This window comes from Rattus norvegicus, chromosome 19, assembly GCF_036323735.1.
Source record: "Rattus norvegicus strain BN/NHsdMcwi chromosome 19, GRCr8, whole genome shotgun sequence".
Lineage (NCBI taxonomy): Eukaryota > Metazoa > Chordata > Mammalia > Rodentia > Muridae > Rattus > Rattus norvegicus.
In genome coordinates, this window is record NC_086037.1 from 44,032,502 (window position 1) to 44,054,502 (window position 22,001).

The following is a 22,001-nucleotide window of genomic DNA, read 5'->3' on the forward strand; positions in this document are numbered from 1 at the left end:
CCTGTAATTTTTTTCTTTGCAAAGTAGACAAGAGAGACCATGTCGGCCCTTCTGCTCTGTGGTGTGCCAGTGTCACACAGTGTGTAGACATTTGCTATGTGAATAAAACCCGGCCTATTCATATGTAATACCATTGCCAATTGTTTACTTATTTATTCATTCATTTTTTTGAGACAGATTCTCACACAACCTCAGCCTCCTCAATGCTGATTAGAAGCATGAGCTTCTAATTACACTACATTATATTATACTAGTGGATTTTATAATGCACATACACAAAATATGATTCAATGATGTGAAAGTAGGATATAGGTAAGAATATAGGTTTTTTCCTACAACAATGTGTGGTAGTTTGAATATGCACGGCCCCCATAGACTCATGTGTTTGAATGCTTAGCGCACAGGGAGTGGCACTATTAGGAGGTGTGGCCTTGTTGGAGGAGGTGTGGCCTTGTTGGAGGAGGTGTGGCCTTGTTGGAGGAGGCGTGGCCTTGTTGGAGGAGGTGTGGCCTTGTTGGAGGAAGTATTCGTGTGTTTGGAGGCGGAGCTTTGAGGTTTCTTGTGTTCAAGCTATGCCTTATGATCTCTCTCTGCCTGTGTACTATGTGGAGGCGTATCTCATGGGCTCAAACATAAATCTAAGGCAATACTTTTAAAAATATTTATTTTATGTGTGTACATGTTTTGCTTACATGTATGTCTGTGAACCATGTGCATCTTGGTAACTATGGTGGCTGGAAAAGGATGTCTGATCCTCTGGGACCGTATAGGTATTAAGAGTCAAATCCAGAACTTCTGGAAGAGCAGCCAGTGTTTTTAATCCCAGAGCCATTTTCCAGGGCTCAGTGTCACACTTTAAATTCATCTTCTTTTTTCGAGACTAGTTTTTATACTCTATCTAGCCTAGGCTGACCTAGAACTCACAGTAATCCTCCTGTCTCAGTTTCCCAAGTACTGGGACTACCGGAGTAAGCTGCCAAACGCACGTATAGATTTCTGTGTATAAAAATGGAAGATCTGAAACCCATTTGGATTAAAGCTCTATTTGAAATTCCAAACGCTGAGTAAGACCAGATAGATTATACCTTTCCATTTGACAAGCACCTGTGGCAAAGATAAAGGGCATTGTCTCTTCTCATATGCCAAGGCTTTTGTCTTATTACCTAATTCTCTTTTCTTTCTTTCATTTCTTCACTCCGGTCTCCATTTCTCCCTCTGTTCGTTCGCTCTTTCTCTCTCTCTCTCTCTCTCTCTTTCTTTCTCTTTCTTTCTTTCTTTCTTTCTTTCTTTCTTTCTTTCTTTCTTTCTTTCTTTCTTTCTTTCTTTCTTTCTTTCTTTCTTTCTTTCTTTCTTTCTTTCTCTTTCGCCCTGCTCTGTCTCCTCAGGTCTGGGATTGCAGGGGCTCCACCAGGCCAGGCTTCCAGCACTTTCCCCTCTCTACAACCTACAATGTTTCCGATTCAGAACACGCATTTATTTTTTTTTTTGGTTCTTTTTTTTTTTTTTCGGAGCTGGGGACCGAACCCAGGGCCTTGCGCTTCTTAGGTAAGCGCTCTACCACTGAGCTAAATCCCCAGCCCAGAACACGCATTTAATAGGAAAGCCCCAAACTCTTACTTCTCAGAAATGCATGTTTATCTATTTGTATGTTCACACAAGCCCTCCTTTTGAGACAGGGTCTCTCTACATAGTCATGGCCGTCCTAAAACTCACTTTGTAGACAAAACTGGCCTTAAACTCAGAAATCTGCCTGCCTCTGCCTCCCAACGCTAGAATTAAAGGCACACATCACCACGCCCAACTCTTCAGAGTATTTATCTGATTATGTCGCCTCCTAAAGTTTGTTCCAAAGCTTTGTTTCAAGCACACCAGGAGGAAGAGCTCGATTACAAGACTTTCTTAAACTCGGCCCAGGTGTAATAACTGTAAACCACACACGAAGGCAAATAGAATTAGGTATCCAGTACGATTTTGTTTCCTGTCCAACATCCCAGGGCAGGTTTTAAGCAAACACAAACCTACTGGAAGAAACAGCCCATGAATGGAGGTAGTGTGAGACTTTTTCCTGCCTCAGAGATACATGCAACTGATTGCTTTGAGGAGGCTAAGAGGCCACACCACTCCTGGGTCAGGCCCTAGTCACCCAGGAGGTCCCCCTTGATCTCTGGGTGCACAGTGAGGGTTCTGGCGCGTTCCTGGTCCGGGGGTCGCAGGCCTTCAGTCTTGAGCAACTAGGACCCGCTCAAGTGGGTTCTTCTTCCTGACTGGGCTCTCTTTTCAGGCTGTCTAGTAAGGAAAACCCTCCGAAACTCTAGATCACTAGGGAACAGCCGAGTACAAACTTCTGACACCGGGGGTTGTCAAGATGGCAAACTCAGACAGAGCTGGCGAGTGTGCCCGGCACTCCCGCGCTCACACTGGGGTGGCGCTGCGTTCCCGGAGACCGCCGTCTTCCCCAGCGCTCGGGCCCGGGGCGGCAGGGACCCCAGCGCGCCGGCTGACTACAGATCCCAGGGTGCCTCTGCCATCTCGCTCCCTCCCAGCGCCGGCCCCGCCTCCCCAGCCCTTGTTGTTTTGGCTGGAAGCGCTCCGGAGGAGTTTCAGAGAAAGTCTGGGCAGAAGCTAGAGGCGACCGATCGTGGGAAGGGGAGGCAGAAAGGCCAGAAGGAGGAGGGCTGGAGCCCGGGCCGCGCCTCCCCGAACCCGCCGCGCGCCCCCGGGGTGGGGGAGGAGCGCAGGGGACGGGACAGAGGGGTCCCTCCCCAGAGCAGAGCCGCCCTGAGCTTCGTCCCTGCGCTGATCCCCGCCCTCATCCGAGGCTGGTGCGCAGACCCACCCTCCCGCCGCGGACCCGCGACCTCCCCGACGCCCGGCGACGCCCCGGTCCTCGCCGCTGGTCCCCGAACTCTGTAGGCGGCTCGGGACCTGCCCCTGAGCCGGCTGCCACCCGGACGCCGCACGCCTTTCCAGGCGCCCTTTTCCGAGCAGAGGGAAGAAGATCGAGCCCCTCTCAGTGTGAAAGCGCCAGCGGGCGGAGCGGAGCGGACACCGCGCACGGGCATTGTGTGTGCGCGTGCAGCGTGGGGTCCGCAGCGGGGAGAGACCGCGGGAGGTCCCGTCCTCAAGGGGCGGAGCGCAGGGCTTCCAGCTCCCGGCTCCCTGTTCGGGCAGAGTCCCAGCCGAGCCCGACCGCTGCCTAGGCGGCGGGACGGTGCGCCTGGCGGCCAGGAGGGTGCACTGAAAGAAGGCCGGAGAGACCTGGTCCCCGCGGTTCCCGATCGGGTTCCTCTTCGGTCCGCGGATCTGCGGGAGAGAGGTTCGATCGCCAGCACAGGGCGCGGGGAGCCGGGCCGCCCCGTCGGGGGAATCTGCGACGTCCTCTGGGCTGCGTGTGCTCGCTGTGCCCGGAGCGCGTCCGCTGTGTCCACCAACCCCTCCGGTGCCTGGTCCTCCAGCCCTCACGGCGTGCACCATGAGCGGCGGCGAAGTGGTTTGCTCGGGATGGCTCCGCAAGTCCCCCCCGGAGAAGAAGTTGAAGCGTTATGTAAGTACAGGTCAGGGCACCGTCGGCCGCGGTGCAGCAGCCTGCGCGCCGGGCAGGCTCTTCCAGGAATCCCGTCCTCCTCTTCCTCGATCCCTCTCTCGGCCGGCGGGCTCCGGACCCGGTGCAGTTCAGTCCCACCCTGACGTCCACTCGGCGGCCAAACTTTCTCTCTCCGTATTGCAGACCGCCTTCCTTGCAGGCCTTGTCTGTTAGAGGAGCCCAGTTTTCCAGCTCAAAGCTGGCTGCATAGTTTAGTTGTTGATTCCATTTAGCAAGGGCGGGGTGAAACGGGGAGACAGAACCTTCTTTTATTATGTATATTAGATTCTCACGATGCTGTTAAATCTCCCTTCACCCGGCTCTCCGTGAGTAGTAGTACTCACAGGTTCTCGATTGGGTCCGCGTCCGCTCTCCTTTGCGTCTCCAGGAGGTGGAGGGAAGTGAACCGTGGACACAAGAAGTGGATAATAAAGGCAAACTTCTCAAAATATTCGCTCAAGGGAAAGGAAAAAAAAAAGTTCTTACGAGCCCTACCGTCTGCTTAGCAGGGTTCACATTTTCGTGGTTTTGCTTTGAGGGACACTGGATTTTGGCCTGAGAACCCTGGCGGTTTGATGCGACAGGAGGGCGCTGGGGGGAGCCTGGTGGCTGGTGTTTGGGCTTCTTAGACGCACTGTCAAGCCCCGCAGGAGGGGACAGCTGAAGCCAACAGGGATTTCTTGGTGTTGGGGATTCTTTTCCCGGGCTCCAGAACGGCTTAACTGGTATTTGCGTAATTGATTCAAGATGCTGATTGTGAGTTGACTGTGTTCACTGGTAGGAAAACTGTATCTTGAAGGAACCTATAATAGTTGAGTGAAAATCTGTATCCTCATCAGGAGTCTGGGATCTTAAGCCCTGCTTCAGATCAGCTAATTTTACCATGTCCCCTGCCAGGAAAGAAATGACACTTTGTCCTGGTATTTGAAGCAAATATTTTTAGGGTAAAAATGTGTTTTTCAAAAGCAAACCGTGTACCCACTTAGGTAGAGCTTACTACCTGTTTTGATGAAACCTGTTTCTGGTGGGAGGGGAGCCTACACCGAGTACCATCTGATTACTCGCTTGCATGAGACAGGACAATATTTATTTTCACGAAGCTCACCAGCGAGTTTCTGGCTTACCTTCTGGTAGAATTTATTACAGTCAAGTAATTTCATTGAAAGATGTGATTTGACAAATTGTCAGAGGTTCCCCAAAGATGTCTCTCCATCTGTCACGCTTTGCCTGGATTTCTCGGTAAAGATGGCCACTTGATTCCAAAAATTCGAGAGTGGCAGTGGTGTCTTCGGGATTAGCTCTGAAGAGACGATTGTGTGTGAAGAGATGAGGGGTGAGGAAATAAAGATACGGCACTATTTAGGAAAGACGTTTTTAGGAATCTTGAGGAAACTAAAGTACAGTATATTTGCTGGAGTGCAGTTCAGGGCACTCGTTCACCTTACTTTATGGCACAGCAGACGTGCTGAGTTCTGTACGAGTTACCAGCCACGAGGTAAGGAGAAAAGCCTTGCAGGAAGAAAAATCGACAGCTAATAAAGGACAAACAAAATAAAAACTGGGCAGGCGGTATATGCCTCCAGCACTCCAGAGACAGAAATGGGAGGCTCCGTGGCCAGACTCGTCTCTGTAGCAAATTCCAGGCTACCTAGGAACATGTCTCAAAAACAAAACACACAAACACAAAAACAAAGTACAGTTGATTATAAAAATATTAATAATAAATACACATGAAGAAATCAACTGTGTGGGAATATATGATTCTATATATTTACATGTCTCATTGTATGACCACAGCAATTTTCTCCCATTCAAGTCCCAATCATTCCAAACCCTGGTAGCTTCTGAATCAGGGAAGAGTGGGTGAATTCAGGGGTTGGGGGTCTGCGAAATGTGAAGCTCAGATTGAGTCATCAAGTCTTTCCAGTATATACTTTCTCTGAATTAGGCGAGAACTCAAGGAAGAAGAACCAATCAGATACACAGTGCCCCAGCCTTTGCTCCTAAGTAGCTTTTAAAGTTTTGGGGAACAACAGAGTCTTAAAGCAAGTGCAGAGAAAGTCAGCCAGAATGCAAAGTGGTTTCTATCTGTGTGTCTGAGTTGAGTGGTGTTGATTTTTATAGATGCCTTCAGGAGAAAACTCAGTCCCTAAATTGTGTTTCAGTAAGCAGGGTGTGGGGGGAAGCCAAGGAATTTCTTGCTTGGTGGAGAACTAGTGGTTTCCTTGCGCGTGTGTGTGTGTGTGTGTGTGCGCGCGCATGCGTGTAGGCATACATGCACATGTGCATTTGTGTTGGCCAGAGGTCAACCTCAGGTATGCCATTCCAGTGAAGCTCGCTGTTCCACCTCGCTCTTCTCAAAGGGTCTCACTGGGATCTGAGGCTTACGGATTAGGGTCAGGGGGCTCGTTAGTGAGATCAGGCATCCTCCTGTCTCCACCTCACCAGTGTTGGGATTATAAAGTGCAGCAGCTTGGTTTGTTTCATGGAGCTGGGGTTGGGCTGAGTTTCTTGTGCTTCTGTGGGAAGCATTTTCTCATGTGAGCCGTGTCTCCAGCTGACTAGTGCTTCTTCACACCTTAGTGGAGTAGATGAGGATGGCCTGGATGGTAGTAGACAGGCGACTGCCAAGAAGATGACGGCGGCCTGCAACTGATGTTTATCTGTCAGGTTTAGTCCCTAGATTTGACATCCTCAGAGTATTGAATCTTTGACCTGGGTATCCATCTGGTTTTGTTTTTTTAAAGGCATGAATACATGCATTTTTTTCTATTCTATTTTTCCTTTTTGGTGAAAATCCTGCAAAGTAGGCCAAAGAATGATTGATAATGGTTTTTATTTTTCAAATTTTTATATTTTTATCTATGAGGGTAGAGCCCAAGGCCTTGAGCCCAAGGCCTCAAACATAGTTCCCAATGTTCTACAACTGAGCTCTTTCTTTCCCACTTTTGACAGCTTTCCCCCCTGATAGGATCTCACTGTGTAGTCATGGCTGGCCTGGAACTCAGAGATCTGTCTGTTTCTGCCTGCCAAGTGCTGGGATAAAAGACATGTGCCACCATGCCTGGCAATATTTTTCAATCTGTTTTCCCTTCCTTCCTTCCTTCCTTCCGTGTGTGTGTGTGTTTTATGCATGTGCACACGAGAGAGAGAGAGAGAGAGAGAGAGAGAGAGAGAGAGAGAGGGAGAGAGAGAGGGAGGGAGGGAGAGAGAGAGAGAGAGGGAGAGAGAGGGAGAGAGGGGAGGGAGGGCGAGCTCTCGTGGGGCACACGCTCACTTCCATGGCTTGGAGGTCAGTGGACAACTTGTACTCTGCAGTGTGCTCTTCCCTTCCCCCATGTGGGTCCTGAGTGAGTATCAGACTGTGGTTGCCAGGCATAGGGGCAAGAGCCTTAACCCTCTGGGCCATCTTTCTGGCCTGATAATGGTTTTTAATGAGCATATTCAGCGTGAAAAGCTTATCTTGGATGCTTGCACTGTAATTATTAAATGAGACCTAAGGGAGTTTGAGTGTCATGGTTCTGCTGGGAAATGTTGCCCGTGGGACTCTGACTTTTGTCTCGCTAATTGCTTGGAGTATTTATAGAGGGATCCAAATGATTGTTAAGGCTTGTAAGTGACAAAAACAAACAAACAAACAAACAACAAAACAAAACCAAGTTTTCGGGTCAGAGAGATGGCTTAATGGATAAACCATTTTGGCTTATGTATGAGAATGTGAGAACTGGAGATCTGACCCCCAGAACTCGTGTGAAAACCAGGGCAGGTGTGGTGGCAGCCTGTAATGCCAGCTATAGGGAGCTATGCATACTTGGGGCCAGCTGGACAGTGGGGTTAGCTGGGATTAGCAAACTCCTACATTGAAGAGTTCCTCTAATACAAGAAATAGCCATTGAGAAACACACCTGATGTCATCAGTGTGCCTGTGCACATAATGCACATATGTGCTCCTGCACATATATGTGTCCAAGCACACACAAACATGCACAACACATGCACGTGCAAAAAAAGGATCGATTTCATCTTTAAAACCATCTCAAATTGTGGCCCCCGATGAGTTCTGTACAGCTCCAACTTCGTGTCCACAATGTCGCTCTGTCCCGTCACTGTCACAGCGTTGGTTTCTTGTCCTCGTGAAGAACTTTCTTGCAGAGAGGCGACAGGAGGAGACTCCCAAGTCTTGAGTCTTTCCCATGCTGAAGGGTAAGAAGTTTGTTCCATGCACCCTGCTCTGGCAGCTTGCTGAGGTTTCTCCACAGCGGGGATGAACATCTCCATGTTTTCTTTCAGTTTTGCTGAGTGACCTCCCCAGCTTAGTCACCGTGGTCTCAGTCGAGGGAACTCCTGCTATTCTGGGCTCAGCTCAGTTCTGATTTCTTATTAAAATTAAAATTTGCAGGGCTGGGGATGTAGCTCAGCCTTGCCCAGTGTACAGGAAGTCCCGTGTTTGCGATCCAGCACTTCTGAACCAATCACACTGTCTCACCGAGCCTGTCATCCCAGCACTTGGGAGGTGGAGGGGGGAAGATCCAAAGTTCAGGCTTAGTCCTGGCTGAGGGAGATGGGCGCCGATGGGCGCCGCAGTAAGGGCACACCTGATGGCCTCAGTTGACCCCTTCGAGGAGAGGACTGCCTCTTGAAAGGTGTCCTCTGACCTTAGCCCAAGATCCATAGCACACGTACAAACACACACACACACACACACACACACACACACACACACACACACGAGAGAGAGAGAGAGAGAGAGAGAGAGAGAGAGAGAGAGAGAGAGAAACAAGATCATTCTTACTAGTAGACTTGAGGCTTGCCAAGGCAACACCCAAAAGAATGTCTTCATTGCTGTCTAAGCATTTGGGGCTACAGTGGTGATTCGGTATGTGTGTGCGAAGTGTAATGGTCAGGTTAGGGTAGTTAGACTTCTCATCTCCTTAAATAGCTTATCTTTGGGTTGGCAGCCATTGAACAGCTCTCCTGATAATTTATAAAATATACATTTTGGCATATTTTCCTAAGGTCTTGTTTTAAAAAGTAACGGTGGGGGTTATAATATCCAGAATGCACACGGCACATACATGCAAACAGCAAAGAACAAATCCAATGAAAAGGTTGTTTGGTTTGTTTTTTTAAAGCAATGGTGCACTTTCCCATCAGGACTTGAAATTTTCACAGAAGTAGATGTAAGTGGATTAATAAAGGCTTGCTTCAATCCAGCTGCCCTCGCTATTGCTCTGCCTGGGGAGCGTCCCTGTGGCTTGCCTATAGCCTGGCTGTCAGCTCTGGGCAGGTGTCAGTGAGCAGGTGTTCCATCTCAGTAGGAGAACCTGCCTGGGAAGCCAGAGCAAGGTGGCCTGATAGCAGACAGCCCTGGAGCAAGGCCTCCCTCAGCCAGTTCCTCGCCTGATAATCTGTCACCCAGCTTGAGCTCTGTCTGCTGCACCTGTCAATTACAGGGCAGTTTTCGCCTGGACTTTGGGAGCAGGCCTCTAGTTCAGGAGAGGAGTCTTTCTCACTGGGTGGGCACTGACATCTGACATGGTAGAGGGAGCCTGGGCGGCATCCCTTTGGCTCAAGGATAACTGAGGGTGTGTGCTAATCCTGAAGCCTATGATCTAGCTCTCCTGGCCTTTCTCACATTGAAATCCTCCAGCTGTCCCGTTGAAGAACATTTTCCCTTGTCCCTGTGGAAGGACATTTTCCCTTGTGGTCTTCACATTAGTGAACATTCACTTCCGGTTCCTGCCAACTCCATTCCACCTTTTGAAGTGCAGCAGGACCATTGTCTGTTGACACAGGTCTTTAACTAGCAATTACATTAAGCCTTCCTACTTAGTTAATGAGAGTTAATTCTTCTGTTGTGCCTGGGCGAATGGTAAGTTGTATAATGCTCTCCCGTTAAGCTTGCTGAATCCCTAAATACAATCGTTACCTTTCAGGGATTTGGAAGTCCTATTTGGGAGTTATTTCATTTTGGATGGTACTTTTGTTATCACGTTTTTAAGCCCCCAAACTTCATCCTCCTTTTCTTTCTAAACTTGTAAACTTGTAAAACCCAAAACAGGTACTTACTCAGCTTTGCCAAAGAAGGAAGTGGAGATATATATATATATATATATATATTTTTTTTTTTTTGGTTCTTTTTTTCGGAGCTGGGGACCGAACCCAGGGCCTTGCGCTTCCTAGGTAAGCGCTCTACCACTGAGCTAAATCCCCAGCCCCCCCCCCTTTTTTTTTAATGAGAGGAGGGATTGGCCAGTGAAGAGAAGGGACGTTCATGCTTGGAGAATTCAGGTGCTGCTTTTCTTTGTTCGTTTTATGAGTCTTTCCAGTGTCAACGTGGCAACTATAAATGGTACTGACATTGGGAGCCTGTGTCATTTGTGCATAGGTGGCATCATAGGAAATAAAGCTGGAGGCCATCTGGTGGTCTCTCTCAGCCAACTTTCATCCAACCAGTTTCCAGCTTGGCCAGCCCACCTGGAGAGGAGCTGCTGGCAGTTAGATGCCCTGCTCTTGAGGGTGAACAACGTTAGAGAAGTTCTGTTCGCCCGCCTCAGCCTCTGTCAGGACTGCGGGGTAGAGTGCTGCTGGGTTTAAAGCAATGACCACTGGGGATGAGGGTTAGCTGAGTGAGTGCCTGCCGTGACAGATGAAGTTCAAGGGTCAGTCCTTAGCACTGTGTACAGCTGGGCATGGTGGAGTACACCATAACCCCTGCCTTTGGGAGGTAGAGGCAGGGGATCAGAAGTTCAAGGTCACCATGACTACATACTTTGAGGCTAGCATCTTAAGAAATACTACATAGCAAGCAAGACCCTGTCTCAGACTACTGAAGGGTTTCAGAGTGCATTTTGCCAGCTGTGGGAGGAAACGTGGAGTTGGGCTGTGCCTCTGGCCATGCCCCTGGCCTCCCACCTGATCCTTGACCAGTCTGATCCTGTTTCTTTATCTGGAGGGGTGGGAACGGGAGGGCTGTAGAGCTGTCAGGGGCAGGGGGTGGTGTTGGTGGTGGGGTGGAGGTGAGAGGTGGAGGTTGGAGGGGAGCATGGGAGGGCAGATGGAGAGCTACTTACTTGCTAGGCCTTCCTGCTCATCTCTGGTAGTCGAGGGAACGTGGCAGGAATTCTGTGGGCTCCCCAGTATTTCTCTCAGTGCAGGCGAGCAGAGTTGGTGCCGGGTGTACCCACAAGCAGTACCTGGCTCAGGATGGCAGTTCTACAGCTTATCTGCTGGCTGAGTAAATAAACAGGTATTTCGGGAGCTTTGGTTCCCGGCCTGTGTGGAATGCAGTGGAGGCACCTGTCCACTCCCTGCCTGTGAGGAGTTTCTGCTCCGTGAAAACCAGCTATAGCTGCACGAACATTTCCATAGTTCTACTAAGAGATCAGCTGGGTAGCTCTCTGGGATTAGTTGCCAAATGAGGGCTACGGGCTGTAGTTGCCTAAGAGTTCAGACTGAGAGCAGAGAGGGAAGAGGATGATCCCAGAAAACTTCCCACCGGAATCTCAAGCTGTTCCAGGAAGAACTGAGGTGCAGCCCTCAGCAGTAGCAAAATCCTAAGGGAAGGAAGGCTTCAGAAGATCGAAGGGGACGAAGAAGCGACAAGAAGTGCCTCGGAAGGCTGGGGCTTCATGCCTGGAGTTTGGATGTCAGCTGTAACTTTTCACTGGAGAAGTTTTTGTTTCTGCTATGACTTAATAAGATTCTTTCTCATGGGCACCTAGCCACGGCGTGTTTTCTGCAACCAAGAAGACAGAAACACAGCAACCTGTGCGGTCACCTGAGCTTATTAAAATTCCGAGGAACCTGCATTAGTTAAGATTTCTTTATGTCTCCTTTGAGCGAAGTAATTCATTCTGGCAAGCCTTCCGTTTACAACAGAGAAGGAGCATGTTCGTGTGGGAAGGAGAATAAAGGAGCCTTTGATTCATTTGCTTCTGAGCTGCTAGCGCCTGAACTTGGACTTTGGAGGCCATCTTAGCCCAGCTGTGTGAGGGCCAGCCAGTGTTGGAGGGCGAGAATCACGCCATTGGCTCGCTTGAAAGCTCTTCTGACTGACGACAGGGTGTTGGGGGGTCCTCTCATTCACATTCCTGGCATTAACTTGGTGGCCTGTTTCCATCTATCCTGAGCTCCCTCTGAATCTGCCATTTGAACTTGAAGTCACATTTCTGTGACTCTCTTTATCTCGGCCCGTGTGTCCACTAGGTACAGAAAGCTTAGACTATCAAGGCTCTTTCTCCTCTCCCCTGGGATTAGAGCTCAGATAAAATTAGTATTCTTCAGATTACTGAGCGGAAAGCGGCCCATCGTGATGTGGATTTCCACGTTTGTTCGTTTGTTACACTGGTAGACTCTTCCCCTCTAACCCGGGGTGGGGATGGTTTAGGAACTTTCAGGGATTGTAGGCAATGATTAAGCCTATAGGATTGCTGGGAAAAGTCACTTCAGGAGCTAAGGTTTTAGATAGATCATTGCAGACTCGTTCACATGACACTGTAATTAATACAAAGGTACATGAACTGGAAGAATCTTTATATTTAGACAATTCTTTTATCCATCTAGAGAGGGGTAAAAAAAAAAAACAACTCCCTATTTGAAAAGTTCTTTCCAAAATCATAGCAACATGGTAACCTTGGCTTTGGCTGTCCTACCTCCCGAGAGGCAGGGCCTTGTAATGCATATTTGGGCCTTATCTCTGTTACTATAGCTCTTGAGGCTTGCTGATTACAACTTGTAGCCGCCAAGTCCCGTCCTGCACCATTATCTGGAACAAAAACTTTCCATGTGGTTCGCCTCGGCTCTGCCACCGTAGGGCCAGCACACGGTGGTGGAGGTGGAGTAGGTAAAGGAGAGAGCTGCTGGAAGGGCTCATGTGAGTAATTTAATGTTCTCCTACTGCTGTCCTTTCCTTGCCTTGGCATGCTTTCCAGAAATGTTTGTCATTCTTCTAAACCGAGTTATCGTTCATTCTTCTGCTCTGGAAAGAATGTCGCATTTACTAACGGTTCTTTTTCTCACGTTCTCTCCCTCTTTTCTCTCACTCTATCTAGGCTTCTTGCTTTGAATTCCTCCTTGTCTATTCTTAAAACAAAAACAAAACAAAAACCCCCCAACATCCTAAAATGGAGGTGAGGACCAAACTGCCACATTGTTTTTAGAATTTTAAACAATCTACTAAAGTCTAAGCATTTCTTTTCAATTTAAAAATCCTCCATTTTTTTAAAGGAAGAAAAATACTAAACTTTGCTTTAACTATACTATTAAGTGGGTTTCCTTCCTCCCTTTTTATTTATTTTCTTTTGCTTTGACTCAAATAGCTTAAGTCCAGTGCGATGCAGTCTTCTGGTCTCAAGAGTAGAGAGCACATGGGAACTAACAGGGGCAGCTCCATTGTCTGTTAGGGGAGAGGCCTGACCTCTGAAGGGAGACAGTGCCAAAAAAGCAAATAAGGCTCTAATTACTCTCATGACACAAGATTAAATTGAATTTATCTTAGCTTTCGGTCACTACATGAAATAGGCAGATAAATGGAATTTTATTTCCTTACAAATTCTTTAGATTTAGTTTTACATGGATGGGCGTTTGCTAGAACCGCTTACCTGTGCCACCAGTGCATGTGTGCCTCGGGCACAGTGGTGGAGTTGGCCAGCAGCAGCAGTCACATCCCCTGGTGTCCTGGAGAGCTGTGACTCACCTGCCATGTAGGTGCTGGGAACGGAACCGGGGCCCCCCGAAGAGCAGCGAGTGGTCTTAGTGTTGAGTCGCCTCTCCAGGTAACTGTGATTTTAGTTAGGAGGCCGTTTTCTCTGATGTACGATGTGGCACTGGGCAGTTTTGTTTGGCTTATTTTTGTTGTGGTTCCTGCTGTATTTAATGCTTTGGCTTGCCTGTTGCTGTAAAATTGTTTTTTATCAGAGAAAACAGTAAGTGCATCCCTGTTCCTGGAGTCCTCAGCGCTCTGCCCTTGTGTTACGGCTGTAGGGTAGCCAAGACTGCAGTCGTGATGGTGATTTTACTCAATAGGCAGCTTGCTCCATCCCTCCTGTTCCACAGCATTTAGTTACTAGTGCACTAGGAAATGTGGCTGCCCTACTTCTGACTAGCAGGACTCCGCCCAGAGGTGACTACCAGAGTAAAGTATTAGCAACTCTAGTCCACAGCTCAGCCTTCCCATTGGTGCTCTAGCAAGAGTCTAGTAGCCACGATTTAACTTCTGCTGGTCGGCAAAATGCCACTTGATTCACAGTGGACAAGCACCGTGGCATTTCAGTTTGGGATGAGAAATAGTTGGGAAGACACCACCTTCCATAATCTGAGCTCTGATGGTGATGTAGGGTTTAATGAGGAATGATGTCTGTGTTCTGTTAGGGAGGTATTATTTGAACCTCCCTGCTCTGTAAGTTATAATGGGCCTGACAAGTTTTCCCTGAGAATTTCCGGTTTAAATGGTTTGACGCATCGAGAGAAAGTGACAGGAATATTGGGTATTGGTGAATGCCGTTATCTACCGCTGCTGTTACCTAAAAGCCTCCTCATGGAGTATGTAGGCCATTTACCCCCAGAAAAGGGCCTGAATCAAACAGATTTTAGGGGTAGTGTCCTTGTTTCTTCTTGTGTAAGCCATCAGCTTGTCAAGGGTCAAACTTACCAGCATACAGTGCTCCAAACGAGCAGGGGGCTGCCCAGTGTAGCTTTCCAGATGATTCTCAGTGACCCACAGAACTCCCAGTAAAGAGATCGTTTTATTTTACTCACTGCTTCATTTATTCTTTTGTGTTTGTGGCAGGATATGACATCCCAGAAGGTGTTTAAACCATATTGTGGAACCTTGTGCGGTCTCTCACGCAGTATATCCAATAGCTGTAGACTTCTGAGCCCAGAATTCTAAACCACCTTGGCCAGTTCCTCCTTAGCTCTCAGATTCCTGACTCTGGTTGTTCAGTGCCCTCTGGCTTTTCATCTACTCTGCCTTTGATTTGCACAGCAACATTTACGATTGAATATTCGTTTTTTCAGTTGTCACATCTCCTTCCCCACTGGTGGAGAAAAGTCCAACCCCCCTCATTTACAGGGGATGAAAATGAGCCTCAGGGAGACTAATCGATTTGTCCAAGGTCATACAACATAACCAGCTGTCCCACTAGGGTCAGATGTGTCATGGCTCAGGGCAGGTCCTTTACTCACCCAGCGAGAGCTGAATGTAAGCAAGGCACAGTGGAAAATGCAAAAGAAGAGGCCGAGGGGACACTGCCGTCACCTTCTGGAGGCTGTATGTTAGTAGAGGACATGGGGTGTACTCGCACTCACAATCCCATGGTGACTCATCCTGAGATGAGTATGAGAAACACTCTTACAGAACTCAGCCAAAAGGCAGTGATTCAGGAATTCAGGAAGGCTTCGTAAGGGGAACAAAGTTTTTAGAGCTTAATTAGGGACACTTTCAGAAGTGGGGGCAGGACTCCAGTACTTGGTTATATCTCTCCCTTTCCCAGCTACCCTTGAGTTGGTTATGTGGACGTAGCTGCTGGCTCACCAGTCAGAACCGTTTCCAGCAACCTCTACCATGGAGCCCCTTGTTATGACATTTGAGGATGACTGTAGTTCTTTCTTGGGTATACTGGGCACAGGTTGTAGTCTTCTTAAGTCCCGGAATCCCTAAGTGCTCCAGTCTGGCTTTTCATCCATTGTGAGACTGTATACTCCTAAACGTCCTGTGCTTATTGGGGGGAGGGGATTCTGCCGGATCAGCTTTAAAGAAAGACTTGTACCACCAAGCGCTATGATCCACGTTTGATCCCCAGAACCCACAGAGCTGAAGAAGAGAACAGACTCTGGCCTTACTCTCACAGTGTGGCATGAGACGTAATGTTAAAACAAAAGGCCCTGGGGTTGGGGATTTAGCTCAGTGGTAGAGCGCTTGCCTAGGAAGCACAAGGCCCTGGGTTCGGTCCCCAGCTCCGAAAAAAAGAACCAAAAAAAAAAAAAAAAAAAAAAAAAAGGCCCTGAGCTCTCAGTTTCATAAGAACGTTTAGACACTTACAAGTGGTCTAACTTGCATTTCTGACCTGTAAAACCTGTCTGTAAGACTCGAGGCATAGTCAAATGCCTTCCAGTTTTATGCAGATAATCTGAGGCTTCTCTCCACCCCGTCTTATGGGTCTAGCTGCTTAAATGCTCTACACAAGTGCCAAGGGCCTGTGCCAGCAGTTCACCTTTCAGACTTGGTCTCCCTGTTGCGCCCTCAAGTGGACAGCACTGAACTTCCCACCTCCAGTGGCTTGAGAATACAGGCTTCCTTATTGTGCACATGCAGTAACCAAAATAAACCCTGTCAGCTTACCACCTCAGTAGCTCTCTACCCTTGGCCCTCTGCTGCCCTTGTCTGGAATGCTGTAGTTAACTGGTCTCTCAATCTTTTTGTGAAGGGAGTCAGGCAACTTTTCTGAACCAGAAATCTAATGGCACCACCCCCCATCCCCCCCACCCCATTGGTTCTGCTGTGTCCCTTTGCTCTTGGCAATGCTTAGGCCTCTCCCTTGGCTCCGCAGGCCTAGTTGTCATGGTCATGTGGCATTAGCATATATGTTCAGGGGTCCTGTTGTGTTACCCCATTCTTCAGTCAGCCTTGCAGAACTTTCCCGTTCCCAGTTGTCCCCAAGACCTGTCATTCTGGGTTAGTCCCCTCCAGGAATTTCTGGCCTTCATTTTCTGTCTCTGCAGGGAGACGACTCCTGCTTAGTCTCCTCTCTGCCATCCTTCCCCGGTCTCTCCCCATCACCAGCACAGACACTGCTGTATAACTGTAAAACTGGATGCTCATGGTTGTACTTACTTATATAGAGCTGTTCACAGGATATGAGTGGGTAGCATGCATTGTGACTTCTGTGAGCTCCAGCCACTCTTCTTCCCATGGGATTCCCTTGTAATAAAAATGTAAGAACAACTATGGTAGAACATGTCCCTAATCTCAACACTTGGGAAGCTGAGGCGGGATGAGTTCACGTTTGAGAGCAGTGGGGGACTACAGAACAATTTCAAGACTGGCCAGGGATGCATAGAGAAAGCCTTTGCCAAGAAACCCAAAACTAACAAACAGAACATGAAAATTAGGTGAAGGTACTTGCCTAAAGCCTGAAGACTTCAGTGTGACAGGTAGGGAGAAGATTGTATGAGTGTATACATTTACAGATGTATGGGGGAAGCAAAAATCATATTTTGCATATAAGTGTAATCTGAGCTCAGTTTGTTAAGAGTATCATGGCCACCAAGCACTGTTTGCTTTGTGTGGTGGGGACCTTGACGTTGAATGAACAGAGTACTTTGCAGACAAAGTGACAGCTTACGCCAGCCAGCTCTCCAGTTGCTGACACTTTTGTAATCACCCAGGTGGCTCACAGAATAATCCTAAAATGTCATTGTGTAGACCCTGGGAATAGAACAAGTCTCAGAAAATTAGACGGATATGCTTAAAACACATATATTCACTACCTTACATATGTTTAAGAGCAAGAATCATGGAGAGAAGTTTATGGTTTCAGAATGACTCCCTGAGCTGCCTTACTAACAGGCACATTTCTTCGACATAGGTTCCCATGGGGTTGGGATGCCTGTTTTGCCCACTGCAGGGGACGTTTGGCTGTGTTTGAAGACAGATTTCTCTTGCAGTATTTAGAATCAGGACCAAAGTTCCTGGGTAAACCATTGCTTACCTCCTCCCCCCAATCCCTCCCTTCCCACCCCCCTTCCTGCCGTGGTGAGCTGTCCTCTGTAGAGAAGCCCTAATTAGGCCTTGTTCTTTCACTCTCACTCTCTGTGCTTCAATTGGAGGCTACAGTTCAGATGCAGAGTCCTGCTGTAAGCCTGGAGTCAAAGCATTTCTTTACTCTGGCCAAGTTTAGAGAACAGTCCCTTAAGAGGCTGCTTTGAACACTACAGGCTGTGAAAGGTTTCATTTGGTGGGCAGAACCTCTCCCCAAAGTTGTTGTCCTTTAAATCACAACCCGAATACTTGTTTTTGCCTCACTCTCCCAGCTAGAGCACAGCCCACTGTTTGGGGGATGGGGGTGCTGAGTCATGCTTTGGGGAATGGGGGCGGGGGTGTTGAGTCATGCTTTTATTCATGAGTTTATCCATGGTTTTTATTACCTCTTGGCTGGCAGATCACCATTCATTGTTCGTAAGCCGCCCAGCCTGTTTACTTTTTATAAATTACACGTAATCAGGCTCTCTTGCAGGTCTGCTACTGTAATTGGCGGTCCCCACCGAGCCGGGCTGACCAGTCTGTATTTGTGCTGACTCCCATGTTGGGTGCAGGCTCTGCTCGCCAAGCTCACTTGTTTCCTCCTCCTGTATTGCAAGTGGAAGGAGAAGAGACCTGCTCCAGGTGTTCTCAGATGTAATGGCCACCTCGATAGAACTTGGTAGAGAGCTGTTGTCCTTTAGTTTAGGATAAATGGAGGGTTTGAGGGAGTGGTCCCAGGCATCTGTGTTTATGACATCACTTGGGTCACTTCTAAAGCAAAGGCTTGCTATTTTCATCCCTGTTCCTATTTGATGGCCTTAGCAAGTATAGGTAAAAGTCCAGAAACTTTTAAAAACAAAAGGCAAGCACTATGCTAGCAAGATGGCTGGGCAGGAAGGAGTACGCACTGCTCTTCCAGAAGACAGATGAGTTTTGTTCCCAGCATCCACAACTGTGGTTCATGGCCACCTGTGGCTCAGCTCCAGGGGATCTGCTCTTCACTCACGTGGCATATATATACACAGAAGAGCAACACATGCACATAGATAGAAAAATAATTTTTAAAAAGCAATTATTTATATATTTTGTGAATGTCTGAGGGGTTTGTGGATATTCATATTTATGTATCTGCATATGTGTGCACCACGGAGGAAAGTGGTCTATGCCTTCAGAGGCTCTCCACCTTATTCATTCATTCATTCATTCATTCATTCATTCATTCGAGGCAGGAGCTTTCACTAACCTGGAACACGATGACTGTCTAGACTGGCTGGTCTGTAGGTCCCAGGAGTCCCCCTGCCTCTGATTGACTTGCATTGAAGTTACTGATGGACACCACCATATCTGGCTTTTTTTTAATGTGGCTACTGGGGGTCTGGACTCAGGCACCCCATAGCAAGCATCTTACAACTGAGTCCCCTCCCCAGCCCTAGAATACCACATTAAAAACCCGGACAACCCTGATGGTTTGATGTAGGTGAGCCTCAAATAATAGTTGGAGAAATACCGATCCTGGTGCAAAGGGAAAATGGAGAAAGAAAAACCTAGTAAAAGCAAATATTAGGGATGGGAAGGCTGAATCAATGCCCAGAATGATCTATCCTCTTTGTTTTCTTTTCTTTTTTTCTTCGTTTGAGATGAGGGGGGATAGAGGACCCTTGGCAATACAGGTGTTTAGTTTTTCCTCTTTCATTTCATTTTGTTTTGCTGTTTTCTCATTGTGATTGACATCAGCTTACCCCTCCAAAAGGATGTGCTTAGGTGACAAAACTAAGAGAGAATATTCAGAATGGTTAGAATTAAAAAGTACCTGAGCACTGCTAAGACCTCAAAAGATGTGAGTCAAAGAAGGAATTAAGTTGACACCCATTAGACAAGAATGTGAATCCGTTCCAAAGAGCATCCAGATGGCTTAGAGACGAAGAGGAGAGGTGAAGGAGGATTAGTTCTTCTTCATGAGTTCTGGTTTTTCTGGTTATAGGATCTGAATGCATATTATTAAAGTCAGATTTCCTGGAATAGTTAAAAATTCAAATACCTTTCCCCCTGCCTGTTGAAGATAGGCCAACTGGCTTGTACTGCTTCTTCGTTTTCAGATTGGTTCAGTTAGGAGCACCAAACTGGTTGTACCTAACAATAGAAGTCAAACCTCCAATTTTTCAACATATCTCCCCAAGTCCACACTCAGGAGTGAGAGCAGAGAGGCCCGGTCTATTATGAGAAATCATTCAAGAAGTGGACCAGGCAGGAATGGCTGCTAACCCTAGCAGAGGAATGAAGGCTGTGTCCTAACGAACTCCCTCTTCATGTGGAAAGCTGGCTTTTGTTGTTGCTGATATAGGATTTCCTTCAGAGAGTTCTAATGTTCTGTTCAGATACCTCACAGAGAGACACTGATCACAAATATTAATACTGGTTGGGAGATATGTATAATGTGATGTGTTGTTACCCACTTTTATTAAACTGTCCATCCTAATAACTCTGTCCATCTTGGCACCGACATCTTTGCTTTTCTACTTACAATGTTCCTTAGAACTCTTAAGTCTTAAGAGTTGTGCTGACTACAATACCCATCTGTCTCCCTTCTCTTTTCTACCTTCCCAGCACCCCCACCCGCTCCCCTTTCTCCATGGCTTATTTACTCAGGAGCACTCCATCCTCTAAGGACCCTGCCCATCTGCCCACAAGATCTCTGAGCATCTTCACACCTGCTTTGTAAGTGTTGAGGGTCATTATTGTCATTATGGGAAGTGGAGGCCACACCCGTGTACTGCTCAGAGCCTAAGTGAGTTGGGTCAGTAGATTCTTAGCTGCTGAAGCAAGCAGGAGGGTTATCGCTGCGTGCTGGTGGTGACATCGAGCCAGCTTCTCCCACTGATGCTGGCAACCCAGGAAGGCGCTCTTCATGGCTGCCACTCTGCTCTAGGCCCTGAAGACCAAGCACGGGAGTGTCTCTTTTTCCAGGTGACTTCATACCCTTGCTCTTTGTTGCTGCTGTACTCATACGCTTGTTAGATGCGTCTTACTGGCCTTAATATTCCGAGTTTAATTTTTGGGAGCCATATATATTTAACCAAGAGCTGGCGGTTCCCAGCCATCTCCCTGTGTTTACAGGAAACGAGTCTTAGTATTTCTGTTTGGGGGGAGGGGTTGGGGAGTGCTAATCAGGAAGTCATCCAAGTGCAACTTAAAAATGCCATAAACTGTCAATGAAAGCGCTGCCTCTCACAGTATTCTCTTGGGGGTATAGCGCATTTTAAAAAAAGGTTATAAGGCAATAAGTTAGTGGACTTATTGACAATGACATTATAAGCTACTAAAGAGAAAAACCTCCAACCCCCAGGCCTACCCTATTCCTCAAAGCCCCCTCCCCCCCAATCCCCTCCCTTCCTCCCTTCAGAGAGGGTCTTATGTAGCCCATGGGGAAATGTTTTTTAGACTCATTGTTTATTCTGTGATTATTATGTTTTTATAACTACCTATTTAAATAGACTATATACATAGACTGATATACTATGTTGGTACTTGATTTTAGGTAATACTGTTAGTAATTTTGAGACAGAGCCATGCTCTCACTCTGCAGCCTTGGCTGGTCTAGGACTCTGTATAGACCAGGTTGCCCTTCAATTCAACAAAGATCTGTTTCTGTCTCTCTAGTTCTGGGATTAAAGGTGTGTTCCACTGTGCCTGGTTTAGGTCATAAATCTTAATATCCCCAGTATATTTAAACCTTTAAAAATCTATAACTGGGGACCTTTTTATTTCGCTTCAAGATTACGCTATTTGGTTGTTTATACGCCTGCCCGTTTGCCTCAGAGTTTAGCTGAAAATCAGAGTATGTCTTGTTGCTGGTCCATTCATGAAGCCTGAATTCAGTTTATGCGAACTGAGTGAAACAGGCCAACAGCAGGGATATCAAAGAAACTGTTAAGCAACTTGAAGATACTCTGAATCCTTTTTTTAAAGCAACTGTGTTTCGTTCCAATTTGGAAAGTTGTTCCGTGAGAGGCCTGAGCTAGTATCAAAGGCAGCGGGAGCTGGCTCTTGAAAGACATCGCATCTTTGAAGTAAGTTCTTGCCTTGAACACAGTCCCGTTTTTACACACGAGTTCTTGTTTTTTTTTTTAAACCACGTCTAATAACTCTGAGGGGTTTATTGAAGCACTTAAGTAAAGAAAGAGATAGGAGCTCTTGCTCTTTCTTACTCTAGCTCTCTTGCCCTTCCTTTTTTCCTCCTTTCTCCGTCTCTCCATTCCCCTCCCCCTTCCCTCCATGTGCTCATGGCCGCCCTTACTCTCCTCTTCTCTCTCTCGTCCCTCTCCCTTGTCTTGTCCTTACATTAAACCTTTCCACGTGGACAAAAACGAAAAGAAAGAAAGAGATCTGAGAAAGATAAAGAAGTGCACGGACCGGGTGAACATGCAGTCGGCAAAAGACCTTACTTACAAGATGACCTCTTCAGGATCCGCGTATCTTCCGCCCGCCATCTATGGTGGGGCATCTTGTAATCCCAACATGGAGGCAGCACAGACTGATGGCTCCCCAGGGCTTGCAGGCCATAGAGAACCGCTGTTTGGAAAACAAAATGGAGGATGACCGCGAAATGCCGCCTGTGCGCATGCGCGCGCACGCACTTAAAAAAGGCCGTTTTTCTTATTTTAATGAATAGAGGGA

The 22,001-nt window shown here is 47.5% G+C and overlaps 1 protein-coding gene and 1 long non-coding RNA gene across 6 annotated transcripts in view; one reads left to right on the forward strand and one right to left on the reverse strand.

The window, feature by feature from the left end:
• Nucleotides 1–3,191: 3,191 nt before the first annotated feature.
• Nucleotides 3,192–22,001, forward strand: part of Gab1 (GRB2-associated binding protein 1) — a 107,925-nt gene continuing 89,115 nt past the window's right edge. For 2 of the 4 annotated variants that reach the window (XM_039097821.2, XM_063278117.1), the window contains exon 1: nucleotides 3,338–3,544. In XM_039097821.2, the coding sequence (XP_038953749.1) occupies nucleotides 3,473–3,544 (72 nt within the window). In that variant the 5' untranslated portion in view covers nucleotides 3,338–3,472. Of the gene's footprint in view, nucleotides 12,459–22,001 lie in introns of all 4 variants that reach the window. The other 2 variants (NM_001108444.1, XM_039097824.2) reach the window with 2 other exon arrangements.
• On the reverse strand, nucleotides 12,102–21,900 carry LOC120098604 (uncharacterized). Of its 2 annotated transcripts, XR_005496977.2 has the most exons (3): nucleotides 21,774–21,900; nucleotides 16,419–16,505; nucleotides 12,102–12,563 (listed from the first exon to the last, which is right to left on the reverse strand). It is a non-coding gene; the product is annotated as an uncharacterized LOC120098604 (long non-coding RNA). The 2 variants fall into 2 exon arrangements; XR_010060455.1 differs by having other exon boundaries at nucleotides 12,102–16,505.